This window comes from Symphodus melops (genome assembly GCF_947650265.1).
Source record: "Symphodus melops genome assembly, chromosome: 1".
NCBI lineage: Eukaryota > Metazoa > Chordata > Actinopteri > Labriformes > Labridae > Symphodus > Symphodus melops.
Genome location: NC_136691.1, coordinates 46,442,038 through 46,461,077, shown reverse-complemented (window position 1 = coordinate 46,461,077; position 19,040 = coordinate 46,442,038). Strand labels below are relative to the sequence as shown.

The 19,040-nt window shown below is 38.6% G+C and overlaps 1 protein-coding gene across 2 annotated transcripts; it reads right to left on the bottom strand.

Moving 5' to 3' along the window:
* Positions 1-1,862: 1,862 nt before the first annotated feature.
* Positions 1,863-13,417, bottom strand: LOC306836319 (uncharacterized protein). Of its 2 annotated transcripts, XM_079363325.1 has the most exons (19): positions 13,374-13,417; positions 10,801-10,935; positions 10,549-10,700; positions 9,632-9,785; positions 8,933-9,125; positions 8,579-8,673; positions 8,009-8,195; positions 7,484-7,581; positions 7,218-7,371; positions 6,996-7,114; positions 6,099-6,266; positions 5,820-5,933; positions 5,590-5,642; positions 5,196-5,307; positions 3,621-4,770; positions 3,388-3,542; positions 2,704-2,797; positions 2,400-2,601; positions 1,863-2,309 (listed from the first exon to the last, which is right to left on the bottom strand). In XM_079363325.1, the coding sequence occupies exons 2-19, from the start codon at positions 10,856-10,858 to the stop codon at positions 1,866-1,868; spliced, it is 3,702 nt and encodes a 1,233-aa protein (XP_079219451.1). In that variant the 5' UTR covers positions 10,859-10,935; positions 13,374-13,417; the 3' UTR covers positions 1,863-1,865. The 2 variants fall into 2 exon arrangements, with proteins under 2 accessions (XP_079219451.1, XP_079219452.1); XM_079363326.1 differs by lacking the exon at positions 13,374-13,417 and having other exon boundaries at positions 10,801-11,006.
* Positions 13,418-19,040: the final 5,623 nt, after the last annotated feature.

Genomic DNA, 19,040 nt, shown 5'->3' with positions numbered 1-19,040 from the left:
TAACATCTGTAACTTTGTGTTTGCAAAGATGGCGAAGATGTTTGTGGGGTAATCCAGTGTTAGCTGCCAGTTGTTTAGCTGTGAATAAAAACTTAAAAGAAGGAAAAGCATAGTTGTACTGACCTCTTTTGGTTACATTTGTAAGATTTTGAATGTCTGCTGGTGTTGTTGCTTTATCTATTCAATGAGCAATGACTCGGTCACTTTGAGGTTATTAACAATTTAACTGATAAATGGCCATAAAAACACTTTCAGCATGCGCTATGATCAAATTATAAAATTACTGAAGGTTGAATTCCATTTAGCAATTTTAGCTTTCAGGTATTTGGCTTCTTCTCATCCTAAATTAAATGTTAAATAAAATGTCAACTGACAAAAATAAACAAAATAAATAAACAAATCACTTTTGACTTCAGCTTTATTGTCATATTGTTTATTGATACAGCCCCTCTTTGCCTCCTTTGGTATCAAAAAATGTGTAACAGTCAGGTAGCTTGATAAAAAACAATGAGCAGTCACCTTAACACACACAAAATAAAAACGTTTGTAACAGTAAAATATCCTTGGCTGTTTCACTAAAGAATATAAACCAACATAGAATAGTATTAATGTACTAACCCATAATCAATAACAGGATATAAATCAGAATGACATCGATTGTTTCTATTTAAGTATCAAAATAAAGAAACGTAAAAAATACAACATGTAGAAACCAAGACTTAAAGCTTTGTACAGTTCATATGTAAGGTAACAGTGAATGTACTCACAGAAGGTAACACAAAAAGTGCTCTGCTAAAGCTATGAAATACATTGAAAAAATATGTGGACTGAAATTAACAGCTCACTGCACTTTTATTTGCTTTCTTTTTTAGAGGTTCAGCTCAACCGGTCATGTCTTAAACCAGGAGGTGATTATCCTAGCTTAACAGAAAGACTGAATGCAGATGAAGACAACAAGCCTATCTGTGTTCAAAGTAAAAAAAGGGATCTCACCCGGACATCCTAAACTCCGAATATAAAAGGCCTTTGTTTGTTCAATCTGCAAAACCAGTGAGTGTTTTGCAAATTGATTAAATATCTTGATGAAAAGACATGAACAGTAAAAACGCTATGTGATCAGAAAAGAGAAATTTGCTGTAGAAAAGATTTTACAGAGTCATTCCTTATGAAACCACAAACAACATTTCTACATTTCTGTTTTTGTTCAGATTTCACAGGATGATAAATCATAGGTGTTGTTGATAGGTATACTTATACTTATATAAGGCCATCTCTTTTCCCCTTCCACGCTAAGCTAACTGCCTTTAGTCACAGCCACCATTTTTGAAAACACAGTGTAATAGAAAACACAATGAAAGTATATACTTCTACATATCTCTTACTTTTAATGAATATAAAAAAACATTCCCCATGTCATTAAAAAACACATTTTACTATTCACTTCTTGTAGATTGACTTATCATGAGCTCATATTTTTAGCTTGTGGATCACATGTTTAGCAGAGCAATAAAAATATTAATGGTGTGGTCTCTGCTGGCTGAACTGCGCTCGTGTTTCAATGATTTTCAAGATGTGGTCAATTTATGACGTAATTCTTACTAATCTTTTTGGTTGTACACCACTTTGTCACTACAGAGTGCTTTGGGGGTGATCCAGTCAAATACGAAAATTGGATTTCTGATTCAATAAGTGCAATTCCTAAATTATAGGATGCTTCATTAATAGATGCTTCTGCATACTAGGATGCACATTGTCCTTAACATGGCTACAGCTATACAGTTACAGAGGGAGATGGTTTGATGTTTAACACACTCGATGCCTTTATCGGTAGCTACTTACTTTGACAAAATCAGACAGTTGATTGGTCATTCTAATGTTGGACCAAACAGAGGTGCAGTCACTGAAGTCGAATTAGACACTGAATTGACATGTGTGCTAGTGCCTACTGCCATTGAAGCAGTGGCTGCTGGGTAAAAATGGACATCCACTGCAACTGTAGTGAGGCCCAAGGAGACGTGGTGAGAGAGGAGCAGCGGAGGGTTCCCATGTGAGATGCTGAGGCTGTGGTGGATGGGTGCTCCACATGACTCCAAGCTTTGCAGGGTTAATGAGGAGCGCAGACCTGCCACAGGTCTGGACGGTGGAGAGGGGGAAGCTGAGCGAGACGGTAAGGACGATGGAGGAGGTAAAGCATCCTGACATGGGCTGTGGTTGTCTCCTCTGTTACTGGTCCAGTCCTCTGCACACTGCAGCTGAATGCTGGGATGGGACATACTGCAGCCTTTCTCCTCCTCCAGGGAGGGATCAATCTAGCACGGAGAGGAAAGCAGCTGTGAATTCCAACTTATGGCTTTAATTTTTTTCTCCTATCATATTCATGTGTTTCTGTATTATCAAACCTTTGTGCCAAGAATAGGTTCAGGATAAGTCTCTACACAGACTGAGTGGTTGTCCAGAATGGGTGGTGTGTCCTCTCGAATATCTTCAAATGTGGGCTCCATTCGCACTGTGACCAGGCTGGGTCCTTGAGGTCGGGCTTGTGTGTCTGATGTGTTGGGGCTCTGCTCAATCACAGCCACACAGTCATCATCTTCAAAAGCTCTGAAAAAGAAAAAAAACACACACAGTGGTTTTTTTCCACATCTTTGACAGGGAGGTGAAAATATAACTTGTCTCTTTCAAATGTCTTCGAAGTGTTATTACCTGTTTTCGTAAGTTCGTCCTGCAGCTCGACGTTCAGCGTGTCTTATGGGGACGCCTAGATTCCTCTGAGCTGTCAACGACACATTAGTTGGTTCTAAAGGAATAGTTTTACATTTTAGTAAACATTCTTTATTCACATTGAGTTGGACAGAAGATTGATACCACTCTTGTGAGCTTTAGGCTTGTTTAGACGGCTTTTGTTTCTTTTAGACAGCCACGTCATCACCCCCGACAAGCTGCTGACTTTATTTTTTACATGTTCTTGTTTAAACTTTTCTGTGAGTTTGCTATGTAAAGTGTAAAAAGAAACAATTTTAGCAGCTTTCTTGAAATCATCTTGTCACACCTACCCTGTGGCAGCCATTACAGGCAACCACAATATGTAATAGTCATTCTTGTCATGGATGGTTGTTGTTTATGATTTTTAGGTCTTAAAGAGACATCTTTATTCATTTCAGTCTTTTTCAGAACCATCGTACAAGGGCTTTAATATATTCTGTTTCGCATATGTTATTATTACCAAATGGCCCAATCTGAATTGTGTTCCCCTTTAACAAACAGACATGAGAGTGGTCTCAATTCTCTTCCATCAAACTCTGAACAATCACAACTATGTTTATTTCCCAAAGTTCTCGGAATGTAAAACAATTTTGTGGACATTTGATGTGACCGAGGCTCTCTGACCTGCTCGACATGTTGGTGCTGGTTCATTCTTCTGGGCCACTGAATAGAAGGTAACGGTGATGAAGATGAAGGCCAAAGAGACACCCACTCCCACCACGATAGGGATGTCATGTTTCTCCAGCACAGGTAGCCATGATGGAGACTGCTGGGTTGCTCTTGTGGTGAAACAGAACAGGGTAAATTTACAATATTCTATACACAATGTCTCTCCACCTTCTTTCTATGCTACCTACCTTGGATCATTGCTGGTCATTGGTGATTGGGAGGTATTTCTTTTGAGCCACTCTGTCAGCTTGGTCTCATTTTCTGATTTAGCTGACTGATCTGGTTCACCTTGCATGCTCGTATTTAGATACATCTGATCAGACTTATTGACCTGATGGAGAGGAGGAATCTCAGAGTCTAATGCTGAAGGATTGAAAGTCTGATCAGTAGGATGTGTGGCTGGGATAGAGTGCTGGATTATGAAAGGGTTTTTATGTTGGACAGGAGAATTTTCTGTCTGCGATTGAGGAGCTTGCGAGTGGAGCAGTGAATTTTGTGTTTGAGATGATTGATATTGGGTTTGAGAAGGTGTAGATATTGTTGAAGTTGGTTTAAGAAATACGGACAATGATTTGCGATGGATTTGAGATAGTTGAGGCTTTGTGACTGGAGAAAGAGGAGTTTGTGTGAAAGGTAGAGAATGCTGAATTGATTCGGGAACCACCCGGTTTGGTTGAGTTAAAGATTGATCTGATTCAGCATTTAAAGCAGGAGACGATGTGACTGAGCTGAAGTGGGTCATCCTGGATTGTGTCACAAGACTCTGTTTTGGAGATGGTGAATATGAAATCAACTTTGAATTCAGAAAGCCAAAGGGTCCACTGATGGAAAGCTTTGATGGAAGGTGAGAAGTGGAGGTCTCAGTGAAGGGCCTTGTGATTTGACTGGATAGACCAACAACATGGATATCCATCCTCTTAGAAACAGACTCCACTAACAATTCATCACTGACTTGATTCTGAAACTGTACATTTGATGTCTCATGGGATTGACTGTCACTGTGTACATGCTGAAGGGTAGTATCCAAAACTTCCATGGTGTCTACTGATGTCAAGCTGTGTGTTATCGGTGGTTCACTATTTGGAATTAAAAGAGGATTGTTAGTTACGAGCTGATGGGAGAGAAGGTCCACTGACTGAAACTTTGGATGGGGTGGAGGAGGTAACATTGGTGGCTGCATTTGAGTGACTAATGGCTGAGTCGGCAGGGTTGTTGGCTGAATCCGTTGGTACTGTAAAAGATGACCAAGTGACTCTGGTGACATTTTTAGCTCTGCAACTGCTCCCCTTAAGAATGTCATAGCTTTATTTGTTGTCGCACCACAATCTGAAGAGGAGCCTGGAAAAAGTGAAAACAAACAACAACAAGTAGTTAAAACCTGCTTTGTTTTTTTTAAATAACACAATTCAAAGTGTTTTTTAAATATTATTTTAACGTCTTGAGTTTACTTGGTCCAACCATCAGCTGCATACATTTTAACATCAGCTCCCAGTATTCATCATAACTGCAGTAAGCATTGATCAGGCAGATTTTTAACCAAATTAACGTCTCACTACAAGAGTGACAAGTCTACGAGGAAACTGTGCTGCTGTCAGTGTACAGAATTCAGGCAATAGTAATCATTGCTGCATTAGACCTTTAGATTTATAGCTGGCTATTATTGACATAAAACAGACAGTTAGTGACAAGCATTTCTATACTTTTAAAACACATAATTCAAGGCCAAACCTATAATAAAGTACAGTACTTTGTTAAACACTTACATGTGGCCTCTTCAAGGTGTATCTGTACATGTGGATTTGTTGTCTTGAGGTGCTGTCCAGCCACAGAATCCCTGGAAAAAGAGACCAGTGTCTCGGTGCTAGCGTTGGTGTTCTAAAAGTAGAAACGATAAACTCTTAGTTTGAAGACAGGGACAAAAAACTTAACATGCCACAGATAAAGCAAAGTGTAGGAAATGGGCCACAGTATCAGAGCAGTGTTACCCATTGACAATGAAATGTTACCACATAAAGTTGCAAACAGACATTCAAACAAATTCACAATAACCCAACAGAATTCACACTCAAAAACAATACATATATACAATCTGCACACTGATTGGTCACCACAGAAAACTCAAACTCAGAGCAGAGACCTCATAACTTCATTACTCACAGCAGACAAAACCAGTGTTGTCTGCTTGCTTCTATCAGCTGGATGATGTTCAGCTTTGGACAGAGAACAGTATGACAAAGGGTCAGCTTGAAATGAAACGCGTGCATATTATTCATTGTGCTATGTATCTTTAAACACTTAAGGTTAACACGTGTGAAATACCCCAAAACATAACAGCCCATGACCACACGCATTATACTGAAAGAACTAATTCGTAGATGTTAAAGTACCTGTGACACTAAGAACAATGCGTCTCTGATGTCGTCCTGCTCGATTCTCAGCAGTACAGTAATATTCCCCTGCATCAGAATACTGCACATTGGAAACATGCAGAGCACCATCTTCTACACGGGACAAAAGATAACAACTCAAAGCTTATTTTCACTCACACCTTTTTTTTGTCAAAAAACTAAATCAGGTTTTGTTGGAAGATTCGTTAATCATCAATTTACAATAAGAACCTGGTGATAAGATTGATTACATTTCCTTCAACCAGGCTTCGGACTCACCATCAATGTGTTTGTCTTCAGTGGGGCTGATGGGTAAATGTCTCTCGGCTGCCCCCCTTGTCCATGTATACTTTATTGGCTGAATCCCTATGGCACTGCAGGGCAGAACCGCTGCTGCACCGACCCTGCTGCTCACCTGAGCTGCAAAGGTCACTATGATGGGACTCACTGGGAGGAGGAAAGTGCAGTCAAACTCTGACTGCATTAAAGGCATAAAAGACACTTAAACTTATAAAAACAATGTATTAAGTACCAATTTGTAGGAATAGAATAATTAAGTTACATACAGGAAGCTTTTCAGACAGGAGAATGCACTTTGTTGTTCAGAGCGCACAAAAAGGTTTTTAAAGTCCAAAAGCTTGTGTTGTAAATTGCAGAGGAAGACAAGATGTTTTATCTTCTCTAGTAAAGTACTCAAACCTGCTTTATATTTCAAAACGTCCTCATTTTTGGCACAAAGTTCCCAATTTACATTTCTTGTCAACTCATAATCATCGTGTGTTATATTTAAGTATATGATTACTCACTATTGATGATGCAATAGTGGATTGCTGTGCAGTTCTTTCTGCCCCTAAGATTATATCATGATGCAGCTTTATGAGGTGATTTACAAATTGAAGCCAATATAACTGTGTTCAGACTTTTCATCTGATTAACTACCTGGTTGCAATGTAGACTTAACTCTGTTTTTTTTCTAACTGTTGTTCTTCCTCTTTTACATAATACCCATGTTTGAAACATGTGCTGCCTGAATCCAAAATTCATACAAAAAACTTATTTTTTCACCTCTCAAACAGCACAGCGTCAAAATGGTATCAAAGCATGGCCATAGTTTGGACTTGACCTGAACCTTTAACTCATGATGACTGATTTGTGTTGCATTCATTTAAATATTACCAGCGACTCTCAGTGTTGATGTGCTGCTGATTCGGCCCAGTGAATTGGAGGCCTCACACACATACACTCCCTCGTCATAGCTCCGTGCAGACTGGATGTAGAGAGTGGCATTTCTCAGCCTGTGTGAGAAACATGTAAATTATATAAATGAAGGGGTCGAAAGGAATAAAATGATGTCAAACATGTTTTCTTATCAATGAAATTTAACACAAATTAACTTACCCTGAATAAATCCTACCCCCAGTCTCTTTGGAGCGACCTCTCTTCACCCAGCTGATGGAGGGGAGAGGGTGACCCGACACCTGACACTCCAGCACCACCCGAGCACCCACGGGCACCGACAGTACCTGAGGCCACACTTTCACTGATGGAGGGGCTGCCGGGAAAAGACGAGACATAACAACGCAAAAAACAAACGATAAAGCAACACTTTCAGAGACAATAGGAACAAAAGTGAATTATACCGTATGTCTCGTGGAGAGTCGTACTCAGCACAGTTAATGTTGCTCTTCTGGAGGTGAGAAATCTTTGAAGGTGAATGTTTGAGGCCCTGCAGAAGTAGCTCCCACTGTCGTACTCTTCGACACTGAAGGAGATGATAAGACACACCCAGATGTAGAAGAACTTGTATTTTGTATGCAGGTTAACAAAATTAAGATAACAAAGGATTTACAGAACACTAGAGCCATGCATGTAGTTTAATGTTTAGATTTGAACCCTGATTAAAACACTAAACACGATGTACTTTAAACATAGGTGTAAATAAAATTCTGCAAATTATATCCTGCAGAGAAGAAATAAAATACATCCTTATTAACACTTGATTTATGCCTTAGTCTCTTATTTTTATATGAACCATTGTTGATATATGCAAGAATATTATTAGAACCATACTTTGTAACTCTTAAATTATCTTGTTTGTAAGGATACACAGATTTACAAAACTTAGTCTTCCAATTGAATTCTAAACACAGCATACAGCATGCCTTACACACACGCACATATACACACACCTGTGGAAGAAGAGGTCTCCACTGGGCAGCACGGTTACATGGCGTATTGGAGTGAAAAGTTTGTTGTTTTTGAACCAAGACACCTGAGCTGTAGGTCTGCTGTACGGTGGCCTGCAGGGGACCGTAACATTTTCTCCTCTCTTTACAGTCAGGTTTTTTGGCTGCTGGACAAAACTCCAGTCCATCTCTGGGAACACGATGTACAAAATGTGAGTGAGAGTTTGTGTGTTGTCCTGTTCATGTTCCTGTTTTTAGAGATTCCCACTGAGCAGCAAAAGTCACGTTGTCTGAATGACACACAATGTTCAACCAACATTAATAGTTTTTTTGTTTAAAGTGTTTTTGTCGTTTGTACTTTTGCATCTAGCGATTGTATTTTTTGAGACAGAATCAAAAAGTTGACATTTATTTCATGTTTTTCAACACAACAGTTAGTTTAAACTACAACTAAAAATGGCCATTGTCTTATGAATTCAGTTGGTAGTTTCTCTATCTTCAAAAATATTTTTTGTTATATTGGAATGCTTTATTTAACAAGCTTGGTTTGCTGCAAATGTTAGCACACATTACCTGCTGGGAGTAGAAAGGCTGTCTGTGACCTGATTGACTCTTTCCCATTTGATGCTTCACAGTAATACAAGCCCTCGTCCTCTTTGGTCACATTTCTGAAAACACAGCACAAAGTGAGACTTTTAACTCTGCCATGAAATACTCTAAATCCCTTTTTTTAACCTCCTACATTGTCGATAGTAACCTAATCAAACTACACTGTGAATATCAAACAGATTTTGGAATTTAAGAAAAAAGAGAAACATTTTTATGATGCATAGTTCTTGTTTATCATTAACATCTGGTCAAAAAATGAAAACAATAAAGAATTAATATTCTTTTTTTTTTTTTTTTTTTTCACATGGCGTGTTGCACCTGAATGTGAGCAGCTGTCCATTGTTTTGGAGGTTGAACGAGGATGAGCAGTTGGTCAGGAGGAAGCCGTCTTTGAACCATTGCACCATGGGAACAGGGAAGCCATGAACAGTGCAGTGCATCAACACCTCTGTCCCCATAGCAACAGTGATGTTTTCAGGGCCCTGGATAATTTGGAGCTGTCGAAGGATCCCTGGTAGGAAGAGTGCTGACACTGTGAGACGTAAGCTCCACTACAAAAATGCACGTGTGTGTTTTTGTTTTTTTAAAGAACTACTGTGCTCTACCTAAAAATGTGAAGAATAGCACTCTTTTTAAAGGGGATAGATAGTCAGTCTTGCTCCAGCTGGGGTTTAATGTAGCAACATTCATGTGATACTATCAATTAGGTAAATACTCTATTTACAAATATGACTGAAATTGAGGAGAGGGAAATATCAGTTCAAGATGTAACAAGATTTCATAAAAAAATAATAGTTTTGGTGTGGTTAGTTTACATGCCCCCATTTACACAGGCTGGTGTCCTTGAAGCTAATGGCCCAGGTTTGAATCTGACATGTGGCTCCTTACCTCCTACTTTTCTTTCCCATTTCTCCAATAAAGGAACAAAAGTTCCCAAACTAATTAAAAAATGTTGCATTACTAGTCACTTGAACTAAGTGACATATATATATAATATAATAATGTTCACAAACTCACCAAGCACTGTTAGCTTAGCAGGCCTGCTCTTCTTGCTGATGTGTAGTGAAGGATTGTGAGTAACACAAATGTATATTCCATCATCCTCTAATGTTATGTTGAAGAGATGCAGAGTACCCGTAGTCTTCTTCTGGTTACCTCCTCCATATTCACCCTGGATTTAAATAAAGCCATGTTAAAGGATATTGGAGCGTGCTACTTAGTCTATCTTTACTGCTAGTATAGTTTGTATGGACTTATTGGTTATACTGTAGGCTTGAGAGACATTTCATTTGCAACAATGATAATGCTCAGGCAACAGCAGGCAAGCTGCATAAATTACCTTCTCTATTCCAGACTATAAAAATACAAAAATTTTAGTCTCATAACAACTCTTGAATGACATACATACAATGATGTAGTGTTTTGATTTAAAATGTTTGCGAAGTTTGAGACCCCAAAAATGTAAATCAAAATCATAACTCATTGTATATGCCATTCAAGAAATTCATGAAACATTTTGGGAACAGATTGGAAGCTGGTGTCCTTAAATGTGGAACACATACAGAGGTTCTTGGCCAAGACTGGACCTATGACAAAATACCAGTTGAAAGTCAAAACGGTCCTCCAGGAGATTTAGCTCCCAAGTTCACATTTGTGTCTGTATTGGATGCTGAATAGTTAGTACACCTGCCAAGAAGGCTCAAAGCACGGACACTTGAGCACATTGACAAAATAAAAGCAAATGGACAGATTTTCTGTCCCAGATCAACTTAACAGCAAGATATAGATGTAAAACACAACAAATACAACAGAGATTTCCAAGTTAACCTAAAACAAATATAAAGCATGCAATCACAAAGCTGCTTTGGTTTGCCTTTGTAGTATGCAGCTTAAGCTAATTTAATGGATGAGTCTAAAGCTCAGCCAGTGTTCACCTGAATCTGCCGTCCTCTTATGACCGGCCTCTCATCTTTGAGCCAAGTGATGCTTGCAGGAGCTGAACTTTCCCCCGACACACACTGGAAGAAAACTCCCTCTCCCTCTCTGGCTGTCTGGTCCTCAGGACTGAAGAAAACCTCCTCCAAACCTGGTTCACATGGTAAAAATATTGCAACCTTGAAACAACCCTGATGTTTACAGAAAACAGAAAGTCTGACTACCTTCCAATCAAGGTTACATATACTCACCTATTTGGGATGAGGCTGCCAGACTCAACAGGATGATAAAGCAGAGGAGGGAAGTCATCTGTGTGAGAATCCAGATTCAAGCATGCATCCTACTGAAGAGAGGACTTCTCCATACAGCTTCATCTATGGTGTCAGCTGGAAAAGTAAGCACAGATAGCACAAGAGATGAATTTTAATTTGATATAGGAGCATTAAAAGTCTTAGATACTGTTTCATTTAACTTTACAAACTACTATACACAGTAATTATGTTTTATTGTGTCAAGCTGACACCGTTAAACCAACCTCTAAAGCATGCACGCATAACTATATCATACCTGCATTAAGTATTGACCAGTGAGCATTTGTCGAGGATAAAGGCGTCGAGATAAAACAATATTAAAAAATGTCCAGAGGGGGGCGCCAAAATAGAAACCTTAACATAACATTTCCAATAGCAGCTTTAAGTTAAAGTACATAACTGGTAATCAGGAGAATGCAATGAAAACATAGAATATGAAAATTGCATCCAAAACTGAAGAGGATTCACATCAATTAAGATGAGTAACTAAAGGTGACGTAAAATGAATGAGTAGGGACAGTTTGCAGTATGTAAACAATGCATTCCTAATTTTTGTAAATAATCCAGTCAAACTGGGTCAAGATAAATAATCTACAGTGTTCAGAACAAAATTCATTTCATTTTATTATTGTTATTTTTTTTTTCATACACTGCCCCATAACAGAAGAACATCTGTCCCTTTAGCAAAGCGCTGAACTTATATATTTCAGTTTCGAACAAATGTTTTCTGCTGTTTATTTGAAATAACTGTCTCTCATTCTGTCTCTGGATGCCCTCCACTCCCTTTTCTGTGTTGCTTTATTCCTATTTTGGTTGTGAATCTGTGGCAGCGAGGTCTGCTTTGTCCTTTTTAGTCCCTTGAATGGGCTCAACCACTTTACAGAGCCTCGCACTGTGGCCCTCCACTCAATGAAAGTGACATGAAAAGAGGCTGCGGAGCTTTGTACTATGAAGATCAGTTATTGGTCCTCTGCAAGGAAAGCTGCCTGTCTGATCACACAGGCTTTCATGATCCTCAATATTTCCATATAAGGCCTGATCCTTTATTGTTTTAATGTGCCACAAATTCTGCTTATGCAATGCTGAATTAAAACAAATTAGGTCATGTTGAAGTGACACATGCCAAAGATATAGTTCAGAGGCTTATTTATGATTAAAGGGTTTTAACTGAATGAGGAAAGACAAAGGTGAAAGGCTTCGCTTTGCTTTGCAAGAATGTGAACGTTGGGAGTGAAGTGCAAGTGAAAAGATGTCTATAATGAAACCAATTGGCTTGACAGGTTTAAATCGTAAGCAGATATTGGTCATATTTCTTCCAAATGCAACAAAAGCTCAACAACATTTACAGATGTAGGTTTGTTTGTTTGTTTTATGCACAAAAAGGACAGATGGTGTTGTACCATTTAATTAAAAGTTAAGGGCACAACAAGATGATCCAACCAGAGCACAAACCAAAACTTAATTAGTCAAAAAAGGTGACAGGCCTGCAGTGGTTTTATTTGATGAAGTGCCTTGATGGTGAATGGTTATGGAATACAATGCAATATTTGTTGCATAGTGTACCTCCTTAGATTCACTTTGTTGTTGTTGTTGTTGTTGTTGTTTTGCAAAAAAAAAAAAAATACGACAACATGAGGAGCCTGGAAAAGCCCTTATTCTGGAAATTCAATAAACCTTAAATGTCTAAATTCTTAATTTTTTAAAAATTATTTGAAAAAGGGTAGACACCATCATCTCCCAAAATTAAAATGCAAAAAAATATATAGACGTTTTTAGTAAACATGCATGGTATCAATCAGGGAATGAACTAACTCTTAACAATATGGAATAAGTAAAACCAAACCCTGTATTGTGCTGCTCAAAACCAATAAAGAAACAAAGTAAACCCAAACCCTTGATTTCAGAGGAGAGAACATCAGTAATGAGATTAAATGAGTCAATGAATTGCTTGATTAGCTTGTGGCTGGTTATACTCCTAAAATGCTGAGAGGCTGTGGGTGTGAATTTGTGTGAGTCACATCACTTATACTGTTTAGCATTTCATTAACAGTCCTCAAGTTTCTTCAATTGGGCCAAAAATATAACTGAATTTTTTTTTAAAGTTTCTTTACTTTTTTAAACTATCAATCATTAAAATAACAGAGATTAACCTTAAAAAAAAACAAAAAAAACATGGTATTGAAAAGTATCAAATGTTTTGACAAACTTAATTTCTTAATTTATTTCTAAGTTTAAAAAAAAAATCATTTCAGCATCCAGTTTTTTCAAATGGTCTTTTTTTCATCCTCTGTTGTTCAGCAGACATATTACATAAAGCAATTAAAATAAAGCTGACCACTAAACGCTGAGTTTAGTAAATGTTACTAAAGCTAATGGTAGAACTAGATTTAAAAATGTATGTCAGACTTTTCAAAAATACAAGATATCTGCATTATGAACTCAATATTTCAGAATAAATTCACTTTTACCCAATTCCAGCAACATTGAAAGAGCATTGAAAGTTTAGGTTTTACCTTGCAACTGTCCAAAGGCAGTTTTTTTTTTTTTGTCGGTTCTGCAATCAGCCCATTTGTCTTCAAGCCAATGTGTGTCAGTCAGAGCAGAATCTCTGTTCTTCTGATGCATTCACTGAGAATCCAGCTGCGAGGGAACAAGCAACAGACACACGCATGTGCTAGATTTCCTCCACCCCTCCCTTGTACACACAAACACACACATTCACATTGAACATTTTCATTCAAAGCCAACAGCTGTAATGCTGTGAAACACAAAACCCTTAATTGTGTTCCTTTTATTTGGACACTAAACAAATGCAAAATTGATTACAGACTACACTCTCCTCAGAAAACAATACATTTGAAATATGAAGCCAAGTGTCTGCTGATTGTAGTCAATGAAGAAAATCATTTTCTGTGAACAAAGAAGATTACACCCATATCATATGTTGAGTATATTTGCCAGGGCACAGTTTTGGGGCATAATACCAAAAGGCAATCTCCGGTGTTGAAAAAAATAGAGATAGAGGAGCAAATGGAGGTTAAAACACCTTCCACAAGTGTCCACTCCGAGGCTTCTGCATAATCCAAGGAATCATTAGGTCCTTTATAAAAATAATACCAATAAAATTTGACATCAATAGCTCATCTTTCATCACCAAGACCACTACATACACTCAACAAAAATATAAACGCAACACTTTTGTTTTTGCTCCCATTTGTCATGAGATGGACTCAAAGATCTAAAATTCATTCCAGATACACAATATTACCATTTCTCTCAAACATTGTTCACAAATCTGTCTAAATGTGTGATAGTGAGCACTTTTGCTTTGCTGAGATAATCCATCCCACCTCACAGGTGTGCCACATCAAGATGCTCATCAGACACCATGATTAGTGCATAGGTGTACCTTAGACTGTCCACAATAAAAGGCCACCCTGAAATGTGCAGTTTTTGCTTTATTGAGGGTCTGGGGACTCAGAACCAGTCAGTATCTGGTGTGACCACCATTTGCCTCATGCAGTGCAACACATCTTCTTCGCATAGAGTTTATCAGATTGTCAATTGTGGCCTGTGGAATGTTGGTCCACTCCTCTTCAATGGCTGTGCGAAGTTGCTGGATATTAGTGGGAACTGGTACGCGCTGTCGTATACGCCGGTCAAGCACATCCCAAACATGCTCAATGGGTGACATGTCCGGTGAGTATGCTGGCCATGCAAGAACTGGGACATTTTCAGCTTCCAAGAATTGTGTACAGATCCTTGCAACATGGGGCCGTGCATTATCTTGCTGAAACATGAGGTGATGTTCATGGATGTATGGCACAACAATGGGCCTCAGGATCTCATCACGGTATCTCTGTGCATTCAAAATGCCATCAATAAAATGCACCTGTGTTCTTCGTCCATAACAGATGCCTGCCCATACCATAACCCCACCACCACCATGGGCCACTCGATCCACAACATTGACATCAGCAAAGCGCTCACCCACACGACGCCACACACGCTGTCTGCCATCTGCCCTGAACAATGTAAACCGAGATTCATCCGTGAAGAGAACACCTCTCCAACGTGCCAGACGCCATCGAATGTGAGCATTTGCCCACTCAAGTCTGTTACGGCGACGATCTGGAGTCAGGTTAAGACCCCGATGAGGACGACGAGCATGCAGTTGAGCTTCCCTGAGACGGTTTCTGACAGTTTGTGCAGAAATTCTTTGGTTATGCAAACCAATTGTTTCAGCAGCTGTCTGAGTAGCTGGTCTCAGACGATCTTGGAGGTGAACCTGCTGGATGTGGAGGTCCTGGGCTGGTGTGGTTACACGTGGTCTGCGGTTGTGAGGCCGGTTGGATGTACTGCCATATTCTCTGAAACGCCTTTGGAGACGGCTTATGGTGGAGAAATGAACATTCAATGCCCGAGCAACAGATCTGGTTGACATTCCTGCTGTCAGCATGCCAATTGCACGCTCCCTCAATGCTTGCGCCATCTGTGGCATTTTGCTGTGAGACAAAACTGCACATTTCAGAGTGGCCTTTTATTGTGGGCAGTATAAGGTACACCTGTGCACTAATCATGGTGTCTGATGAGCATCTTGATGTGGCACACCTGTGAGGTGGGATGGATTATCTCAGCAAAGCAAAAGTGCTCACTATCACACATTTAGACAGATTTGTGAACAATGTTTGAGAGAAATGGTAATATTGTGTATCTGGAATGAATTTTAGATCTTTGAGTCCATCTCATGACAAATGGGAGCAAAAACAAAAGTGTTGCGTTTATATTTTTGTTGAGTATATGTCTATGTTTTAAACACTGTAAAAAAAAAGTGATTCTTCCTTACAGTCCTTTAGAGTTCTTTGTCAGTTTAACCCTTTTATTATGTTAAAGGTCAATTTGACCCATTTCAGTTTTTGTGTTGCTTACATTTCTAGTTATCATTTCTTTTTCTTCATGAAAGTTTGTGACTTTTCCTCACCTGGGGTCATGAACTTGTGTGTGACATCTGGACTCTTTGATGTGTACTGAATTTTCTGTGCAGAGTTTATATACAAAGATGACGTTGTGGGTCATTTTGACCCAGACACTTTAATATGAGTAAGTAGCTTTTCAGGTCCACAATAAACACGTCCCTTTTTGATGTACTTTATTTTTGATTGCCCAATTATTTTTTATTTATGGCCATTCAGACTCAGGTGTGTGTAGGATAGGATCTTTCTCGCACTTGTCCTTGTCACTTTTCTCATGTCAACTCTTTGACAAAGACACCAAAAATGAGCTCTATAGAGGTATACAGCTGAAGAAGCTTTATCACAGATTTTGAACAGGGATAGTGATGCAGAGGAAGATATTTCAGAAACTTAGGACAATGTTATTGATGATCCAGACTTTCAATTTTCCTATGATGAGGAGGATTCAGAGGACGAGTCTGCTGTTTTCACTCCATCAGAGGAAAACCAGGGAATGCAGAAATCATCATCTACAGAGGAGACATGGGTATCTAAAGATGGTAATATAAAATGGTCAACATCGCCACACCAATCTGCAACAAAATGTGCAAATGTAATTTCAATGTAAATGATTGGCTTTTAGATATACAATTTCTACCTTGTTCTTCTAATGTTACCATACTTTTGCTCTTCAGTAGCAGCAGATGGTTTAAATCCATAAACCAAACGTTCCCTCTATAGGTTGGTTAACAGACCACTTTCCAACACTTCCTATGTTTATGATTGATTACAACATGTCAGCGCACAGTGATCAAGACTTTTGCTGAATTTAGCAATTTAATGGATAAGTGCAGCAGGTTGAAGTGCTACCTCTGTGGGTTAATAGGGAACAGTAATGACTACTGCACAAGCGCTCAGTCAATCTTTGAGAAGCTTTTAAGGTCAATCATTAAGTGTTGTTTGTGGTTTTTAGCATGATTCTAAAGATTTCAACATGGTAAAATAGGCCAATGATTATTAACAATGTTACCCTAAGATAATTTAATTGAAGGATTTTTTTTGTTAACAAACCTCGTAAGACCTCAAGAAGACAATAAAAGCCGAAGGTCCACAAGCGTGTTTAAACATTTAGATAGATAGATAGATAGATACTTTATTGATCCCGAGGGAAATTCAATTCATTTAGATTCTGACTTCATCCTATTGGTGGTCCTCTGACTTGTCATTAAGGTCCAGGTTAAATATTTAATTCAGAATAAGTGGTTTGATTATTTTTCTTGTTAAAGTAATAATGTTCTCATTGAAGAAGGCTATAGCTACATTGTGATTACAACTACTGTAAGTACCAGATGTTAGCACGCAAAGAGCCCAGTGTGCTGCCATGCCGAAATTAGAATTTAGCTAAAAGCAACAAAAAAAACACAAAAAAAACACTGGACACAACTCTGCAATCAAGTACTTTAAGAGATGCAGGTCTGCTGACTCTTAGGCTTGTTTGCAGTGTCTATGCAGTGGCTTTTCTCACACTTTTCTACATTATAATCTGCAGCTAAAGTACTGCAGTCTCTCCACATGTCTACTAGGGCCAGATGAAGTCCTTGCAAATGTAAATTGGCTATCCATTCAGCATAATCAAATGGAAATTAAAGTACAAATGCAACAATTTATAATCTATGCAGGAAGGGTCATTTTAATTAAGCAGACAAAGACGGCAGAATGTAACACTGCGGGATTCAGAAAAACATCAAACACATAAATCCACCAAAGGACATGCAGCACCCCTGTGTGAAAGCAGAGTTTGATATAAATAGACCGATGGGTTTCTTTGCGACTGAGACCCAAAGACAAAGATCATTAAGTGATAGTATTTCCGAAAAATATCTATCTGTCTATCTACTATTCTGTCTGTCTGTCTGTCTGTCTGTCGGTCGGTCTGTCTGTCGGTCTGTCGGTCGGTCTGTCAATCTCTCTAAGCTTTACAATGATGGATGTTTGTTGTTGAGTCACATCAGCAGCAGTTGTATCATGGAAATGAGAGTACAGACGAAGAGGAGAGGGTTGCCTGTCTTGATGAAGCTCGACTGGGAAGCTGCATGGAGCTCTGTCAAACAGAGAGCTTGCTGCAACATTTGGTGAGTCTCAGCACTTATGCCTGCAAAACACAAGTCATGGACTGACGTCAGAATCTGACAGAATCGGTTTCATCATATCAAACTTCAGTGGGAGACGTTACCATGTTGAGACCATTCCTTCCAGGCATTTAGAAATTCTGTTTCATGTTCCATCCCAGAAACTGTGTCAAATGAGTAATACATGACATTAGAACTCCCATTCAGAACATGTAATAAGCATATTTCATATAACTAATAATTTTACCTTTAGAGTGCTCTATCAGCAGGTGTTTCAAATCTCTGAAAGCTCGAGCAAGATTCTCCAGTCGGTGCTGCAGGTGGAGGTTTTCTTCTTTTAAAGTGTGGATCGTGTCATGGAGCTCGTAGGCCGAGCTGCTGTCTGAAGGCAGAGAAATCAAAACTAAGACTGTTGTGACTTGCAAGCTGGAAAACATTTTGGTTTGATTTTGTCACTGTCCTGTTAAATCCTTCTGCAGCACCAGCATATGTCTAACTCAGGTACATGTAGAGTTGGAAACGTTATTTAAGAGCTGGCCTACTTCTGTGTTCAAATTGATTGGCTGATAGTGTTTCTAAATGGTTTTGGCCAGCAGACCACTCTGGAGGATCAATTGTCTGTGTGTTTGGATACCAGAGCCCAAATTAAACAGACAAATATAGAGTTATTGTGCAGTTAAAAAAAACAAAAAAACAAACCTGCATCCTTGTAAAGAAAACAGTGCTGAATGAGCAAACTGAGCTCTAGGGCCAGTATTGATATGATTGATGCAAAACAACAATATTTACTAGTAATTACAGTATATATGTATATATGTCGATAGGGACAATAGATAAGATTCAGTTTGGCAACAAAACAAAAACACTGCTCATATAAAACAAAAGTTAAAGACCAAAACCTTGCATAAACTTGAGTTTAAGGGGGTTTCATTCAAAAATATTATATTACTTTTATAGTATTTCAGAGACTCTAAGGCACTTCTCCATTATTTAGTTGTTAGATGATTGAAAGGTGTTTTTAAAGTTATTTTAATCGGGCACGAATCCTTGAGTAACTTTAATACTTATATAAATGTGTTTATGTAAATTAAAAGTAGAA